Source organism: Musa acuminata, chromosome BXJ1-8 (assembly GCF_036884655.1).
Source record: "Musa acuminata AAA Group cultivar baxijiao chromosome BXJ1-8, Cavendish_Baxijiao_AAA, whole genome shotgun sequence".
In the NCBI taxonomy this organism is placed as follows: Eukaryota; Viridiplantae; Streptophyta; class Magnoliopsida; order Zingiberales; family Musaceae; genus Musa; species Musa acuminata.
Genome location: NC_088334.1, coordinates 49646712 through 49664328, shown reverse-complemented (window position 1 = coordinate 49664328; position 17617 = coordinate 49646712). Strand labels below are relative to the sequence as shown.

The following is a 17617-nucleotide window of genomic DNA, read 5'->3' as shown; positions in this document are numbered from 1 at the left end:
AACTTTCCTTGTTTACATTTTGACTAATTGGTGCAGAGTCATATCATCTAGAATCATAGTTTCAGAGCCAGTCACTATGAAATTGATAGGTTTTTTGGCCATGGACAGATTTAGTGAAAGTGCTCCTGTGACCAAAAAATGAAAAGCTCAGGAGAATAGGATGCAAGATTTTAATTGCAGAATACAAGTAGATAGCCTGCAAATTTGCAAGCACTACTTGCAGCTTTGCTCCATGAGAAGCACTATTGACATGAGCATGCAAAAGAAAAGAAAGGAGATGGATGGATAGATAGGAAATGTAGAGAGTGTGGAAATAATTCCTTTGATGGCACAGTGAAATAGGATGGAGACCTCCACTTACCTTTGAAGAAGCTTCATTCCAAATCCAACAATCTGCATGTATTTAGTCTACTTTGAAAACTGTGGATTGTTTCTCTGTCTATCCCTCATCTGCTTGGCAATTCTTTTTTACCTTTGAAGAAATTTAAAGTAATATATGAGATTTAGACACATCCAAATTTAGGGAGAATAATTAGTCCATTAATCTGAAAGAATCAGATACAGTTCCTTAATTAGAGGAGAAAATGAGGGGAGGAATTAAGATTTCCCAACACATTCTTCTATCTTCCCTTTGCTTCATTCTCCTCGAACGTCTTCTATACTCCACAAGCTCTCCTCCCATCCACACCCATCCAAATCCAGCGACCCCAAGTCAGCAGCACAAACTCCAGGACTTGGCAGAGGCTGCGGCCAACAAGCAGTGAAGTCTGCTTCCTGAAACCAATCATCACTTCCATTCTCACATCCCTGCATGCTGTTGGCGAAGCAGTCGTCGGACTCTGAAGCTGACGAGAGCTGCATCTCGGAGTCGACCGGGCTGGTCTTCGCTTGACCAAGCTCAACACTTCCCTCTGCGGGCCATTCGCGAGTCGATGGAGCTGCAACATTCTGATGCACGCAGGTGGCGGAGCTGCCGGAAGCCGCCCGGATCCTCTCGACCAGCCGAGGCATCCACAGGTACCTCATGACGTCCTTGAACTGCTTGCTGTTGACGTCGCACCGGAGATGCCTCGCGTGCTTTTGCACTCTCGTTCTCCAGTAGTTCTTGATCTCGTTGTCGGTCCGCCCCGGCAACCGCTGCGCTATCTTCGACCACCTACGAGAAGATGGCGTGGGACTCTGTTCAGGGCTAAGCTGCAAGGAGAGCATCATCACCGAGAGATCTTCATCGAGATTACTCACCGGTTTCCCCAACGAGAGTGAAGCTCGAGGATGAGGAGTTGCTCTTCGGGAGTGATGTTACCGCGGCGGACATCCGGGCGGAGATAGTTCATCCATCGAAGCCGACAGCTCTTGCCCGTTCTTCTGAGACCTGTAACAGGACCAAGAATGATTACCAGATAAAGAACAGAGTGATTCACCATGATCGGAATGGATCAAGACAAAGCATGAATTGGCTACCTGCACAGCGGGCAAGTGAGTTCCACTTGCCCTCGCCATGGCTACCGATATAGTTCATCAGCACAAGATCTTCTTCCACAGTCCAGGGACCTTTTCTCAAGTCCATCTCGTGCTCCCTTGTTGGTGTGGCAGAGCAACGAGCCATTCCATTGAGCCCCATGAAGGAGAGCCTGAGAGAGAGAGAGAAAGAGAGAGAGAAGTGCTGAGAGCTTAAGAGATGGAATGAGTGGCATTGGGCATTTATAGAGGGTGGTGTGGAGTAACAAGACTAGTTTAAGCTCTCTAAAGCCTGAAGTAGAGGTTCATGATGAGATGAGAAGACTAACCCCGGTTTTGACCTGATGCCAAGAGCTGAGGATGAAACAAGATGGTCTTAGTTTGACTGACATGAACCACTGGTCCATCTCATTGTCTGTTCTTTTGCATGCTGCTAAATGGCATGGGGTGGATTGCCACCTTCTTGTAGAACAAAACAAAATGGCTGCTTGCTACTCCTCATGGGGTTTGACAGTCTAGAAGCTGTGGCTAGTGAGAGTGTCAAAGTGGTGAGTTGGATATGTTTGACCCATGCACACAGCTTGGACAAAGATGAAGAAGATCCAAAGCAAACAAAATCAATGAGAGAACAGATACATGTGACTGATGCAACACTTCATGTTGCTTGAACTACTGGTTTGGCTACAAAGATGACTTCTTCTTCTTCTTTTATCTTCTGATGCATAGGTAGCTTTAGAGCCCTACAAATATTATGAAGGAGACCTAAAATCACTTTTGACACTCTTACTACAACAGTTTCTCTTCCACAACTCTTTCAAGCAGCCAAGTATGCATTGAAACACTTCCTTTCTTATATGCTTGGATCTGTCAATAGATCATTAGGGCCTAAAGTACTCAGGATGAACAGAACATATGAAAGAGTCCATAACTCAAGCAAAGAAACAATTCACATGATAAGAAATTATGCAACTAATCCCTTTCAAAGATATACTCACATCGATTTGTTGATTGTCCAATTCTTGTCAACTTCAGAAGTTTAGCTACTCTAATTGTTCATAACAATTTCGAAACCTTATCGATACAGCGAAATCAGTTGAAGGACAACCTTTTTGTCTAATTTTTGTTCTCCAACAAGATGAATTCTAAGGAGAAAGAAGTGTGGCACCAAACATCTTAATCAGACTGCAAAGTTCAATTACATTAACATCAACGTCATCAGATTAGTCTAAACATTCTAGAAGAGGCTTCTCTCTTCCTCTAATTCCTGAAATCTCTACAAAAGTCCAAACATGGTCTTCCATGAAAGCCACACAATGCTTTCTTTGTTCACATGTAATGGTGGAGAGGACTTTTGAACTTTTCTATTGGAGGAAAACTATGAGACGATTGAGCAGAAATTGAGAAAAGAAGGTACATTTGATAGTGATTGATTCAAATGGAATCATCAACATTGCTATGAAGCGTCTTTGACCCTAACATCATCATGTAGATAATGCTTCTTTAATTCTACCTTTGCCAATAGTCTATAGACTTCAAATGCATCGGCCACCAACTTGACAATTGCTGGATCATGACGAGGATGATTGATTTTAATCCAATAAACGTCGTGTTCGGGTGATTAGTTTGAGTGTAAAATGTTCGGATCAAGCCAGCAAATTCCTTTCGGTGTCGATTTCAACTTATGATTTGATATCAGCTTTTTTCTTCAGAGTTGCACTCTCCAGATTTCAAGTCAACATGGTAACATACCAAACATGAGTTAGGTGATGACCCTCTGGTGCTGCTTGAGAAGTACTGAATCAAGTGTTGTGGATTCTCAACTTCACAAGAAGAAGATTTTTCCTGGTCAGATAGATTTCAGTTTCTTGTACTGCATTTCAAATGAATCATTCTTGTTTTCCCAATGCTTTGGCTTACAGTTTATTTGACATGTTGAATAGATGCTGTAGCTTGGATGAGCAAGGAATTCGAACCAGACTGGCAGTAATGTGGTTATCATACTTTCAAGTTTCTTTGATGTTTATTTGACCTGTTGTTCATGGAATACATTGTATATTTTTACTGGTATATAAGTTAAGCTAATCTTTTTTAATCTCTTTTAATAGGCAAATGGAAAGAACAACAAAAACATAGAAATTTGTTTGGAATAGTTAAGAATCAAATTAAATTTTGTAGTGTTAAGCTTACAAAACACTTTTCCTTTCAGTTCTCTGACAAGTCTAGCATAGTTTAGAAAAGGGAAGACAAGCTTTTTTTAAGATGAGATAACATTTGCAAAAGAACTAAAACATGATATGATTGCTTAGTTAAGTCCTCATTAGAAAAAGAGATGCTAATAATGCAGGAGACCAAGATTTCCAAGATCCTTCTGATGCAGTTGCCTTAAACCACATACATACATATGTTGGACATAACCTATTACATATGCAATAATGAACTAACCAACTTGGATATTGTCTTTGCTAACCATGACACAATAACTAGAATGAATCTTTTGCTCTCTCCAACTCTCCTTCTTTGCTCATGCAAAAGCTCAGCTTTTGAGAAAGGAGAGATTTCTCTACTTAAGCATGTTATTGAAACAGTAGGCAAGAGTTATGACAAGCACAGTAGTGTTTGATTAATGGAATCATAGTACTGAAGAAAGAGAAAGTGAAGTGTGGAAGAAGAGCTATCCTTCACATTTCCCACTACACCTTTGAATGAATGCACCTTATCGCTCCAAACCTTTAATTGCTGAGCAAACTCGACAAAGTTTGTAATGCAGACTCGACAAAGTTTCCCAGTCAAAATTATAATCATCTCATATATATTTTTTTTTCCTTCATTCTCAAAGGAGACAATTGTAATGCAGACTCGACAAAGAAAATACCTCAGACAATGCAGGAAACTAAGATACAGACAGACGAAAGTTTGCTTATGTCTACAAAGTTTTTCTTTTTTCTTTTAGGGTGGGAAGACATCCCACAAAGTCGAAGAGAAAAAGAAGATGAAATTGCTTCTTCCCAAAAGTAAAAAACCACAGATATTAATTTACACCATATCCTCTCTTCATTTGCCCATCTCAGACAACACTGAATGCCGACTGTAATGAAGATGTGAATTGTGATGCAATAGTCTTGGTAGCAAATTGTTGGATCTGTTTCTTGGCATCTGGAACACAGAAGAGGAACAACTGAGGTAAAAGTCAAAAGAAAGCAAATAATTACTTTGTAGAATCCCTTGTTTAAGTTTCCCACGAAGAAAAACAGATTTCACATGTTTTAGAATAGGAAAGCAAAAAGGTTACTGTAGAAAAGAACAGAAATAGTAATATCTTTTATCCTGAAATCATGAGAAAATTAATGTGAATACTGAAAGACATACTCTAATGCTAATGAAGTTTGACTATGGCTCTTTGATGAAACTTCTCTTAAGAAATAAAAACATGTTTAGTCATTTCAATTTGGCAGCAATTTTGCAACATTTTATAACTCAAAATAACAAGGAGATAAATAAGCCAATGGAATGTTAAACTTATCGTTTAAGGTTTAACTCACCTAATGGGTTGTGCATCATAAAAAATCTCATGGCGACATCAAAGGCTATGTGTTTGAGCAATTTGGGTTCATAATCAAAAGCATGCTAGAAAAGACAATGGAATAATCAAATAGAATCACATAAAATATGTACCTTTACGACATTTAGTGAAGCCAACAATATTTGCAATGCTGAGGCTTAAACAAACTCCTACAACTAGTAGATAATCTGCCTGAAACCTTATAAGTGAGAATACCCCAAGGAAAATCCAAGAAACAGCCTGCATTTCATGAATTTAGGAAAATTAAAAAATTCAACTTAATAATAAATCAATAATTTAACTTCTGCATATCAATTAATGTATATGATTTAACTTCTGAAAATCAATTAATGTATAATATATCAATGATTTAACTATTACTAATCAATTAACGTATCTTTTATAGCTACGCAGATACTGATTGAGAGAAAACAACTGAAGGTTTAGTAATAGAGAGAAAACAGTGAAAACAACAATGACAGTGAGAAAAGAATGCTGAAATATTAAATCGAACCATGCCTTCCCAGATGGAAAAGTGAATAAATAGGGTAGAGTAAATTGTACAAGCAGAATAACTTTGAAAGGTAGCAAAACTATGGATATACACATCACCTGTCTGAAAAATACACGTGGATATCCATGACAGGTGATTCTAAGATATTCTGAACGTACTCATTTCCCTGAATGGAGAGGCTGGAGGCTTACCGATCAGCGATAGAAATTCATTTAAGATTGTTGGCAGGTTTTGAAATACTGGTTGGACCAGAACATACAGACTGATATCCAGCAGTTCGACCAAGAATCAACACTGGACCATACAATGTACCAACTGGTGTACAAATTTTTTTTTGAATGAAAGCAGGCAGTATAGGTTATAATTCGACCCAGTATAACAGTACCATACCAGTCTGATGAGGTGTTGAAAGCGGTATCAAACTGAGATTTTAATCGTTAATGATTAGTTTGAATTTTATCTAGGATTTAACTTAGATTTGACGTAATATCAAGTTCATAGAATTTTGGTTCTGATTTTAATTGGTTATGGGCTATATTAACCAGCTTATTTGAAGATGATCTAACCCATTGTTTGCTGCTTCTTTTTAGTTATAATGGACTGCTGGAGTGATTCAGTGATCCTTGCTGCAGTAATTTATTAGCTGTTTTGAAGGCAACTTACAGTCAAACCTGAAAGGAAATGATCCTAGGACATGCTACCATCATTCCAGACATCTTATCACTGGTGTTCCATCTTGCTACAGCCTTTTCACATGCTCGTTCAAGACATATCAGTCCTCTTCTTAACTGAAATCTGTTCCACAGCAAGTGATCTAAATTTTTTCTACCATAATACTATGGGGAAGAGCATCTACAGTCAGAAAGAACATATATTACTATAAATGTTTTGTGATTTGAATATAGAGACACATGACTATTTTTCTTCTTAGTTTCCAACCTTTTTTTCCACACTTATGTTTAGACCAAGCCATAGATAGTCAGTCACATGCTTTCATATGTGTCTCTGCACCATTAAAGCCTATGTATAAAGATGAACGTCTGTGTTCTCTGAATCAATAAATAATAGTCAAGCAAAGATGTTGACAGTAGTGTATAACATGGATGTAAAGCAAGCATGCCCAATCCTTGTAATGAGAGTGGAACATATTCTTAGACTGTTCATCAATTGTTAGATTTCTAGTTCCTAAAACTCTTCTATAAAGCTAGAAGATTCGATCGTAAATAGTACCTGTTTAGCATTCATAAGAACATGTGACTAAGAAATGATGGAAACTACAAACCAACATAAAAAGCATGATAGCTATATTCCCAGTCAAAGATTGGTCATAATCAAGAGATCCGTATTAATAGCATGAACTTGATAGCGTACCGTGAGATAAAGAGTCCACCAAAAAAGCCACGAATCCTTCTTATTCATACGCGCAAGAGACTGGGAAAAATAGAGAATCAGAAGTAAAAGAGATGGAATTCACATCGTACCCGGTAAATTGATCTACCAAACAAATCTAAAGATAAGTAGAGAGGGTGAGAACCTCCTGATCCAGGCATTGGAACTTCCACACGCTCTCTCCTTGCTCATCAATCTCATTCCACCACCTCAGCCCAACCAAAATCCTACCACTGACATTCTTGACGACCCAGAAATCGAGAGCCGCAAGGAAGACGGTGACCACAAATATGATCACAAAACTACTAACAAAGAGCGCCGAGAGCACGTAGAAAGCCAGAGCTGCAGCCTATCAACATCAAAGCTACACAAATTACAACTTGGATCTGACAAAACCCCAGGAACAAAATAGAAGTATACGACGCCCAAGAACACACCTTGAAGAGAACATGGAAGAAGCAAGTTCTAGGATTGGCATAATTCTCCCCCGAAGGCTGCAAACAGAAGCACATGTCACAGAACAATATCAAGCAGTAATCAAAAGGAGCCGAAATGAACTAAAATCTACGGCACAAGAGACGAGATCTATGGACAAGAATCCAACTTGTCTTTCTCAATTAAGTGTAGAGAAAGATCTCGTCTTTATTCACCGGCACTCCAAGAGAGCAAAAAACCCTTGGAAGATCTGACACGAAAATAACAGATTGGGGAATGCCAGCGGCGGCATGGAGACTGCGAATTGGTGACATCCATTGACGACAGAGACTGAGAGGATGGGAGGGACGCGATTAGGGTTCTTCGTTGGTGGGAGAGAGGGATCACCTGCACCCGATCCATCTCGTTCCTTCCGCGAGCAGCTGCGAGGGGTTTCTTAGCCGGTAAGAAGGCTCCCTACTGGACTCCCGCATTTCTATTCTTGCAGCCTTTAAAATGACCCAATTGCCCTTTATCGTTTCTTTTAGTACATTCGTATCCTCCATATAAAATCCATAATCCATATATTAATGTAATATATTATCATATTATGACAGGTGGATACATCCACATATTAATCTTAATTATACGTTATCCCCTTAATTGACTTAATGGCTACTTCAAGTCCTAAATTGACCAAAGTTATGATGGATCGATGACGATAAATAATAAAGTTAATCCAAAATTTTTATTGGCAACATGTGATCATCATCCTAAATCGACGAGGCCATCGTGCTTTGAGATTGGTGTATCTTCCGGATGGAACCCCGCCGATGCCCAGAAACTTCCCTATTTTGGTTCTTTCTTTTATGATTCCTATATTACCCTTACACTTGACTCGTTGTCGCATCTCCAGACGGTACTAATTTACATCGAATAGAGGGAGTTAGGGATACATTTGGTATTTTAAGCGTTCTACAAAGGCTCTCAACAACGCTTTCCTCGCTGCGTCTCGTAAAGCTGCCTTTTTTAATGGGAGCCTTCGCTGCCCCTTTTCGCTTTACCTCTCCAATGCGCGAGTCTCCTCCGATCTAGGGTTAAGGTTTCTGCGAGGCGCATCTCTGCACCAGAATTTGGCCGAGTTATGGTGCCGGAGATTGCCGCCGTAATCGAGAAGCCCATTTCTCCCCTCATCCTCCGTTTCCTTCGACCCCTTACGGTACTCGCCTGGTCGTCGATGTCTTGAGATTGGTTTCGCTTTCCCGTTTCTGGTTAGTTCCCTTCTTTTCCTCTTCACGGAATCGTGCAATCATCTCTACGCCGTAAAGGTCCCATCTTTGGCCTTTCTTATGTGCTCTGCCACGGGGTTTTGGTACCATCTGTAAGATTTCACAGGGTTTTTAGGTCATTTTTTAGGGTTTTGCTCCCATATCACGGTAGAATTATGTTTAAGGTTACGGTCGCGTGCATTTAATTGGCCGATTTTAGCAGTTGAATGTCCGTTTGTTGGATACTTGAATCAATTTTATGCAATTTTTGTAGGTTCTATCCTACTTGTCGATTTTCTCTCTCTCTCTCTCTCTCTCTCTCTCTCTCTGTATATGTATTCCTTTACAACCTTTTCTTTTGTTATTCTCTGTTCAAGTTGATTGGTTGGAACCTTCTCTAGTATCCAACAGTTTGTAGAAAGTGAACATGGGAGGGCTTATGCGGCTTCTTTATAAAGATTTTAAATTGAATTGGTAAATTGCATTGAGACATTTTGCTAGCTGTTTCCAAGTGTATTGACAGGCTTGTTGTATCAGTTGACATCAGAATATGTAGTGTATTTCGTTTTTGGCTTCTTTAATACACTTGATTCTTGCATATCTTGGTAACCTAGGTAATAATAGATGTATGCATTTTCACTCTTTTCTTTGCCTTCTGCAGGGACAGTTGTTCTGGAGAGAAGATGCATCCTGTTTCTGATACTGGAAGCACAGAAACGTACATGGTATTCTTGTTGTTGAATAGTTTGTATTTAGAATTTCCCTTGTTATAATTGCACAAAATGGGAAGATCCTGAGTGGTCATGGTTCATAGTTGCCAATCATGAGTTATTAAATGTTCAATTTTTTTGTGTGGTGGTTCTAAGGAAAAGTTCAGGATTATCTGTAAGAACTTTTTGTTATTTGGTATTTCTTTGTTCCATGATAGCACTTCTTATTCTTTAGGACATCACAACTACATATAATATTTGTAGTCATATTAGGTATCAACACTAGTGAGGGCTCATCATCTCATTTGGATTTTAGATGCCTGGTGTTGGGACCATTCCAAATGCCACTATGATTCCTCCACTGGCTGGCACAGAGTTTATGGGTAATGAACTGCATCCAGAGTATACTTTTGACCGAAGACCGAACTATCCTGCTGCCAACCATTATGGCTATCTTTGTCCTGGTAAGTCGTGTGTTTGCAGGTTGTACCTGCTACTTAAGTGCAGACCTTTTGAACAACTCTGTCTGATCTGTTAAATATATCCATCCAGCATATGAATCGCCTGGTGAATGGGGTGACCACCATGGCATTTTTGGGTTAGATGGACAAGATCTTCATTACATGGTAAGTTCAAGTATTTTTTTATGAGAAAAAAAATGTTATTTTTTTACCATTAATTAGCTTGTAATTTGATTTTCTTTTGGCAGGGTCTGCAAGCTGAAAGTTTGCCTTATGTGTATTACTCCCCTGGCTATGTATATGCTCAGTCTCCCTTCAACCAATATACGTCTTATGTACCTGGTGCTGTTACAGGTCTAGATGGTTCATTTTTAGGAACACAACAGTATCTGAGTAGTCCCTCATACCAACCCCCAATTTCTTCACCTGCATATATTCCAGTTATTGTTCAACCTAGTTCTGATTTTGTGACTAGTAGATCAATGGATCCATTTCTGTTCGGTGCCAGTACATCAGTGGCTACTAGACCTGCTAATGCAAGCACAAAAGTTCCAACACAAGCATCTGTTAGTGTAGCTGCTGCTTCTCAACTGGCAACTTCAATGAGTCCATCAGTGATGTTAGATACTTCTCAGCCACTACATAAGAATCTAGCAGCATTTAAACCATCAGATGGATCGCAGTTTAACATTCAACCAAGTAATCAGTCTTCATCGCATGAATCTATGATGCATGCTAGTGGCACTACTCGGCATCAGGTATTTTTAAAGCTATATAAATTTTGGAATGTTGTCCTGCTATCATATCTATTATATCTATGGGTGTCTGTCATGATTTTCTGTAATGGCTGCCCTTATTTGAGCCTTATTTTTGGGGGACCACAATTTCCTGTTGAATAATTTTTTGAGGTGTTGTATACTTGATGCTGACGATGACATATTTTTCTACATTATCATTGTGTATTTTATTCTTTAATGTTCATGGTTGCTAATCCTGCTATGCTCTTCGATTGCTTGTTACTTTGATGTTCTAAAATATCTTGCATATCAATCTGTTAATCTATCAGGCTGTATGTTCTTGTGATCCAATTCGATTAACATATGAATTTTCACATGGAAGGATTTCTTTTTGGACAGAGTCATGGTACAGTTGCTGGACCATCATCCAGAGGCTTAACAAATCGGCAGCCAAATGTTTTTGGGTGGGCCGGTCAGGATGAGCAGAGACGACGACTCCAATCTAAAGATGATGTTACAGATGGGGGCAGACACCCTTATGTTTTAGGGGAACAGAATAAGGAAAGTAAAAACAGGTTAAAGGATCAGTCGACCTCATCAGGTGTTGAGTTAGCTGGTCTATCTCAAATAAGTGCTAGTGATGTTCAAGGAGGATGCATTATTATCAGCCCTGATGATTATAATAAGGATGACTTCCCTGTCAACTATCCAGATGCAAAGTTCTTTGTGATCAAATCTTACAGTGAGGATGATGTGCATAAGAGTATAAAATATAATGTATGGTCAAGTACCCCTAATGGCAACAAGAGGCTTAATAGTGCATATGAAGATGCTCAAATAAAATCTGCAGGAAAATCAAGAAAGTGCCCTGTCTTTCTTTTCTATTCCGTGGGTGATTTTTTCTCTCAAACATTTCTGCTTTTGAGTTGTCCTTCCCATTTTTGCAAATTATTTGATGACCTGTTCTGACAGAAAAAAGATTTGCATCAGGTCAATGCAAGTGGGCAGTTTTGTGGTCTTGCTGAGATGGTTGGCCCTGTTGATTTTGACCAGGATATGGATTTTTGGCAGCAAGATAAATGGTCTGGCAGCTTCCCTGTGAAGTGGCATGTGATCAAGGACGTATCAAATGCTAGTCTCCGGCACATCATACTAGAGAACAATGAAAATAAACCTGTAACTAATAGCAGAGACACACAAGAGGTATGTTTTACTCGGTAGCTTCCATATTGTTGACATCAAATTTTCAGGTTATGTATCTGCTAGGAAGATAATGTTTATAGGAACAGTAATGCCTCCCTATATACTGCTTCCAAACAAATGTATTGTTTTAGGTGGTGAATACTTAGGATATTATGATAATTGTCTAGATTGACTTGTATGTTTCTTTCATATATCCACACTGAAATAAGTGTTTTTCACACTTTACAATAAATTCTTTCCATTAAGCAGAAGTATGGCATAGTTATAAATGGAATGGCTTCTTAGTACAATTGATCATTTTCAGAAGCATGGGCAAACTTAATTCAAGCTTAGTTCTAAAATATTTGCTTTTATCCCACACTATGATAAGGATGGAATAGACTTGAGGAAGTATGGTTTGTTGCTACTTTCACGCTTTGCTTAAGCCATGCAAAAAGCCCAAGATGAACATAGAATAAAAAAACACATGATGAACATATAATGTGTGGTGCCTTTTTTTCACCTGTGGACAATGTTCTTATGGTGTTCGTATATAGGATGCAGTTCTTGCATTTAAACTCCATGTATATAAATATACTCTTAGTGCATTTTTCTTGTTCTTGGAACTGAAAGTTCTGATTTTGTTGATAGGTTAGGGTTGTAAATCTAGCTGATGTTTGTTTGTAGTTCCTCTGTTGGAAATTTCAATGGGTTCTTTAACTATCTAGTGTATTTTTATATGATGAATTGCAGTTTCAGCTGTAACCTTACACTTCCACACATTGCATCAGTACTTATTTGCCCCTTTTTGATGCATTTCATAATATGCAATTTTGGGGATATTAGTCTATCATGCGAAGATTGATGAAGGAATTTTGCTTCATCACAAGTTTGTTTCTGCTTAGAATAGTTTTTAGGTGGTTATGCAATATGTTTTGCAAAAATCTATTTCTTTCAGCAATCATGCTCACGTTTGTTTTGATTTACTGAAGATCATTGTTTTGATTATCTGAGATTGCTAATGTAGTTTATGCATTCAGATACCATACAGCGCAGGCATTAATATGCTGAGTATTTTTAAGACTTGTTTGAAGATCATTGCTTTGATTATATGAGATTGCTGATGTAGTTTATGCATTCAGATACCATACAGCGCAGGCATTAATATGCTGAGTATTTTTAAGACTAGTTTGAATGTCATTGTTTTGATTATATGAGATTGCTGATGTAGTTTATGCATTCAGATACCATACAGCACTGGCATTAATATGCTGAGTATTTTTAAGACGAGTTTGCTGAGAACATCGATACTTGATGACTTCATGTTTTATGAAGTGCGGCAAAAAAAGATGATGGAAGACAAAATTAGACATTTTGGGAGGAGCTACACTGCTTCTCTTCATGTTCCTGCAGTTGTTGCTCGTAGTGGACCTGATGGGAAAGCTGACCACCCTCCTAGAGTAGGTGAAAACCATTCAAGTGCTGTGGTGCAAATCTCCCAGGCAGTGGAATATCAAACTGATGATGCAGCAGCACAGCCATTAAAATCTAGAGAGAAAATGCAAGATGATTCAGCTTCTAGGCCTCCAAAAATAGATGGAAAGCATTCGGGTGTTGCAGTTGATAAATCCCAGAGAACAGATGGAAAACAGTTTAGTCCTGCTGTCAGCTTGTTGCCTTTCAAAGCGGATGGGAACAGTTCCACCGATACAAAAGACCTGCATTTTGTAGCAGGTGGGATGCAATCAAGTGAGATTCAGTTTCCGATGGGGAATGCCAAGTCAGAACCTGCAGTAAATTCTGCAAAACTGGATGAAAAACAGCATAACCTTGTGATGAATCAGCTGCCAAAATCAGAAATTAAACCACCAAGTTTTGCAGTATCTCCAAGAGAGGATGGAATGCAGGCAAAGCAGAAAATTCAACAATCTCCAAAGCCAGATGGGAACCTTGTTAGTCCCAATGATGTCAATGGTGTAGGTAAAACAGGCCCTAGTGGGGGACAGGCGAAGACCAGCGAGCACTCCTCAGAATCTTCGGATTTTGAACCCTACTACTTATCCGGAGACAGCAAAGATACTAATGCTATCATAAAAACTGGTATGCGTTCCGTTGATCCCAAGCAAGGTACAACCATGGGCTTAGAGGTCATCCCCCCTGACGTGGTTAAGGTTGGATCAATGCAAATCAAGGTTGACCTTGGTGAATCTCCCTCTAGGGTTATGAGTGTCCGGGCAAAGTCTACCGAATTCAAAGGACCAAGGCTGTATGTCGCCTGACGGTCAGCGACCAAGGAAATGATACTGTGGTCTATATTGTTATCATGCTAATTGCTTTTGCTGTTGATCCTTACTGGTCTCATTCATGATCATCCATCCCATAGTGCCCCAATATCTAGGAGCTTTTTTTCTTGAATCCATTTGCTCTGCCAGGGTTTTATCTGCAAGCAGAGTTTATTTAGTTTTCCATTTCTCCTTTCTTGTTTTTGATTGGCGCAGTTATGTTTTTGGGAAAGGTTTAGGGAGGTGGGGATTCTTTCTTCACTGTTGATGAAATCTTATTTTGCGTTCTTACAGGATGTAACTCTTTTTCTTTTCATATGACATCCAAAAGATGAAATGCAACATAGTGGGATGAATTGGTGCATCGCTGTTTGTTATCCTTACTGCGGTGGCTGTTCTTATTCTTTTAATTGCTTGATTCAAAGATTTGACTAGAAACATTGGTGATGCATCTTATAGCGTCAAATGGAGCACTGTTGTTGTTTGGGCAAGCAAATCTCTTCTTGGATATATATAGTTTGGCATCATTGTTTAATCCGTGTTAGGATTGGTAAATTGTGGTTAGTACCAGTAAATAACAATGAGATTAATCTTTATCAAACGCATTATTCCATATCATATCTTCTTCCTTCTAACGAATCAGCCTTTTGTAGCTTCTTAAAGCAATCTTGCGTAGAGATTCATTACACTCCCAAAATATTGATTGCAACATCATAAAGATTAGCCCACAATGATGTCGGGCTAATCAGATCAGAGTAAAATATCACATGTTGATTGTTGAAAAGATGATCTTTGAATCAAATCTCTAATCTAATCTAATTTGTAGATAGTCAAACTTTTACTCTTTAGAGTCTTACATATCTTATAAACAATGATTTTGACAAATATATCAAAACTTGATGCAAAAGATGAAGTTGTTTCCTTTTCATGATCATATAAGATAGATACTATTACAATAACATGAAATGGTAAGCCAAAGACAGTGTATAAATACACATCAATTACTCTTGCATCAATTCAACCAATGAACCACCAACCAGGAAATATAACATAACCAATTCATCAAAAATGCAATCACAGAGTCTAACCCGAAAACAACAAGATTATAATCCATCATCCGAAACATAGGGGCAATCTAAAGTTTCCATCTCAAAATTTGGTTGGCACTGATTGTTTTGCCCTAAGAACATCAGCTAAACATTCGATCAAAGCTAAAAGCAGATGAAAGATGCCTTCTTGCAGATAATGCACCTAATTTTTTGTCCAGAACAGCAACTGGTCACTCACCTTGAGACTTCTGGTAGACGTAGGTGAGGCCGCACTTTCCGCAGTAGTGGCGGTCGAAGTGGTTGGCCATGAAAGTGCCGGCGCCGCACTCCGCGTTGGGGCACTCCTTCCGCAGCCTGGTGACCTTGCCGGTAGCGTCGTCGACCTTGTAGAACTGGAGCACGGCGAGCTTGACCTTCTTCTTCTTGTGCTTGATCTTCTTGGGCTTGGTGTAGGTCTTCTTCTTGCGCTTCTTGGCGCCACCGCGGAGGCGGAGGACGAGGTGGAGGGTGGACTCCTTCTGGATGTTGTAGTCGGCGAGGGTGCGGCCGTCCTCGAGCTGCTTCCCGGCGAAGATGAGGCGCTGCTGGTCTGGAGGGATCCCTTCCTTGTCCTGGATCTTGGCCTTGACGTTATCGATCGTGTCCGAGGACTCCACCTCGAGGGTGATTGTCTTCCCCGTAAGGGTCTTCACGAAGATCTGCATCTTTCCGGCGTTCAGTGGCCGGGTGCCGCCGCCGCCGCCGCCGCGGTTGTCAGGTTACGAGTTCGGGCCTCACGAGCTAATCCGCGTAGAAAGGTTAGGGTTCCCGACACGGGGGAAGAGGTCTTATACCGAAAGGTGGGCGCGGTGTGCAAACCCGCCGGTATCTTAGTTTCCGTGTACCGAATGATCGCCACCGTAGATGCATCATAAGGTTTGTGAGGGCTGTGATGATAGGCATTTAGAAGTAGGGCAAATTGGGATAAATAAATAAATAAATATATATATATATATAATTTATCACTATAAATATATGTTAAATATGAAGTTAACGTAATTACATTAAAACACAAAATAATATTAATATATCTTCAAAAATAAATATAAAAAAAATTAATCAGTCAAGTAATTGATGAAAATGACAAAATACAATTTAAGTTTTTAAAAACTTAATATGTATTTTTTTATTTAATAATAACAATAATAATAATAATAATCAATAATCAATAATAAATATAAATGTGATTGTCAACCTCACTTAATAAATTTATTACTCATTTTTCGAGTATTGTTTATGAAGAAAAATTTCAAACGCAAATGTGATGCTAATATCTCATATCAAAAGATCTTTATCCCTTTCCTTCTTATAGAAAACTATGTTGGATTTCACCTGCAAAACCTTTCTTCTGGTCAAGTCAGTGTTTTTTCCCTTCGTTTGAGCATTGATAAAGAACATAGCAAAATCTCTGTTTTGAAAGTGGTAATGTAGTTGTTGTTGTTGTCTCATTCTGGACGGACTCGATAGGCGTAAAAGAAACCCTTAGGAGTTGGGATGGGTTCTTTGCTTTTGCGTAGACGAATTGCATGTAAATGAGATGCATTGGGAATACCTCAGAGGCCTCCGATCCTTCCATCTCTGCACAGAAACCACCAGCTTCGAACCAGCGACACTCGGGCAAGTCATGTCACCAACTTACACCTCCTCCTTGAATGAGGCATATTCCTATGCCGAAGAAGGCAGCTGCAGCAAGTATCCTGGGAACTGATAGCAGTTGATGGGAGTAGGTGATTCGATCGGACTCGCTTTAACCATTCTTAGTACCACTCTACCGAACTCATCTCCTCGGTTGATGATTGTTATATGAAGATGAAGTCTCCATGCGTTGGCAGGCTCAGCTGCTTCATCAACCTGTTTTAACTGCAGACCTTAAAAGCTCAACTGTTACCAGTCGGTGCAAGTAAATGTCACCTGCATCCACTCCGCTATAAGATGGGCTGCAACCAGTGACATACACAGTCCATGAGAACTAGAGAAGCAAGCATGGAGAGGTCTTCTGCTAAGATGGTTCTGGTTCTTGCCCTCTTCCTTGCCTCCTTTGCTGTGGGGCTCGAAGCAAGGAACCTGGACGCGGAGCCAAAAGCTTATCAGCCTCAGAACATTCCCGAGCCATTTAGGGGGTTCCTGGGGAGGCCCAACCTCGGCGGAGCTCCTCGCTTCGGCCTTGGACGACCATTCCGCGGCATTCCGGGCTTCGGGACCGTGCCGGGGGTACCGGCAGCATCGGGCGGCGACCGCGGTGCTCCTCCACCATGATGATGGCCATGGCTGCCTCGGACCTGAATCTGTCTGTGTAGGAAGTGGAGCTGCATTAGTGTTTTAGCTTGTGTGTGTGACATGTGTGCGTGTGTGTGTGTGTGACATGTGTGCGTGTGTGTGTGCGTGTGTGTGTGTGTGTGTGTGTGAGAGAGAGAGAGAGAGAGAGAGAGAGAGAGAGAGAGGTTGTGATGCTGTGGAGTCCTGAGTTTACTCTCTTTCTAATAAACAATGTGCTTTTGTGTTGCCTTATTACTCTTATGGACTAGTTGAAAGGTGCAGTATTGGGATCTCTCTCT

The 17617-nt window shown here is 39.8% G+C and overlaps 4 protein-coding genes across 5 annotated transcripts; 1 reads left to right on the top strand and 3 right to left on the bottom strand.

Moving 5' to 3' along the window:
• Positions 1 to 518: 518 nt before the first annotated feature.
• LOC103996460 (transcription factor MYB2) lies at positions 519 to 1677 on the bottom strand. The gene is made up of 3 exons (XM_009417382.3): positions 1462 to 1677; positions 1243 to 1372; positions 519 to 1156 (listed from the first exon to the last, which is right to left on the bottom strand). Exons 1-3 carry the CDS (start codon positions 1619 to 1621, stop codon positions 637 to 639), a joined length of 810 nt encoding a protein of 269 aa, XP_009415657.3. The 5' UTR covers positions 1622 to 1677; the 3' UTR covers positions 519 to 636.
• Positions 1678 to 4236: 2559 nt separating this feature from the next.
• LOC135581223 (Golgi apparatus membrane protein-like protein ECHIDNA) lies at positions 4237 to 7831 on the bottom strand. Its single transcript, XM_065080728.1, has 6 exons — positions 7743 to 7831; positions 7358 to 7414; positions 7066 to 7269; positions 6903 to 6962; positions 5131 to 5257; positions 4237 to 4611 (listed from the first exon to the last, which is right to left on the bottom strand). The coding sequence occupies exons 1-6, from the start codon at positions 7755 to 7757 to the stop codon at positions 4523 to 4525; spliced, it is 552 nt and encodes a 183-aa protein (XP_064936800.1). The 5' UTR covers positions 7758 to 7831; the 3' UTR covers positions 4237 to 4522.
• A 501-nt stretch (positions 7832 to 8332) lies between these two features.
• LOC135588553 (YTH domain-containing protein ECT4-like) lies at positions 8333 to 14338 on the top strand. Of its 2 annotated transcripts, none has more exons than XM_065080727.1 (8): positions 8333 to 8553; positions 9264 to 9327; positions 9629 to 9776; positions 9865 to 9938; positions 10022 to 10531; positions 10910 to 11398; positions 11501 to 11713; positions 12937 to 14338. In XM_065080727.1, exons 2-8 carry the CDS (start codon positions 9286 to 9288, stop codon positions 13969 to 13971), a joined length of 2511 nt encoding a protein of 836 aa, XP_064936799.1. In that variant the 5' UTR covers positions 8333 to 8553; positions 9264 to 9285; the 3' UTR covers positions 13972 to 14338. The 2 variants fall into 2 exon arrangements, with proteins under 2 accessions (XP_064936799.1, XP_064936798.1); XM_065080726.1 differs by having other exon boundaries at positions 8333 to 8605.
• A 661-nt stretch (positions 14339 to 14999) lies between these two features.
• LOC135588554 (ubiquitin-ribosomal protein eS31z fusion protein) lies at positions 15000 to 15830 on the bottom strand. The gene has a single exon (XM_065080729.1). The coding sequence runs from the start codon at positions 15725 to 15727 to the stop codon at positions 15254 to 15256; it is 474 nt and encodes a 157-aa protein (XP_064936801.1). The 5' UTR covers positions 15728 to 15830; the 3' UTR covers positions 15000 to 15253.
• Between the last annotated feature and the right edge of the window lie 1787 nt (positions 15831 to 17617).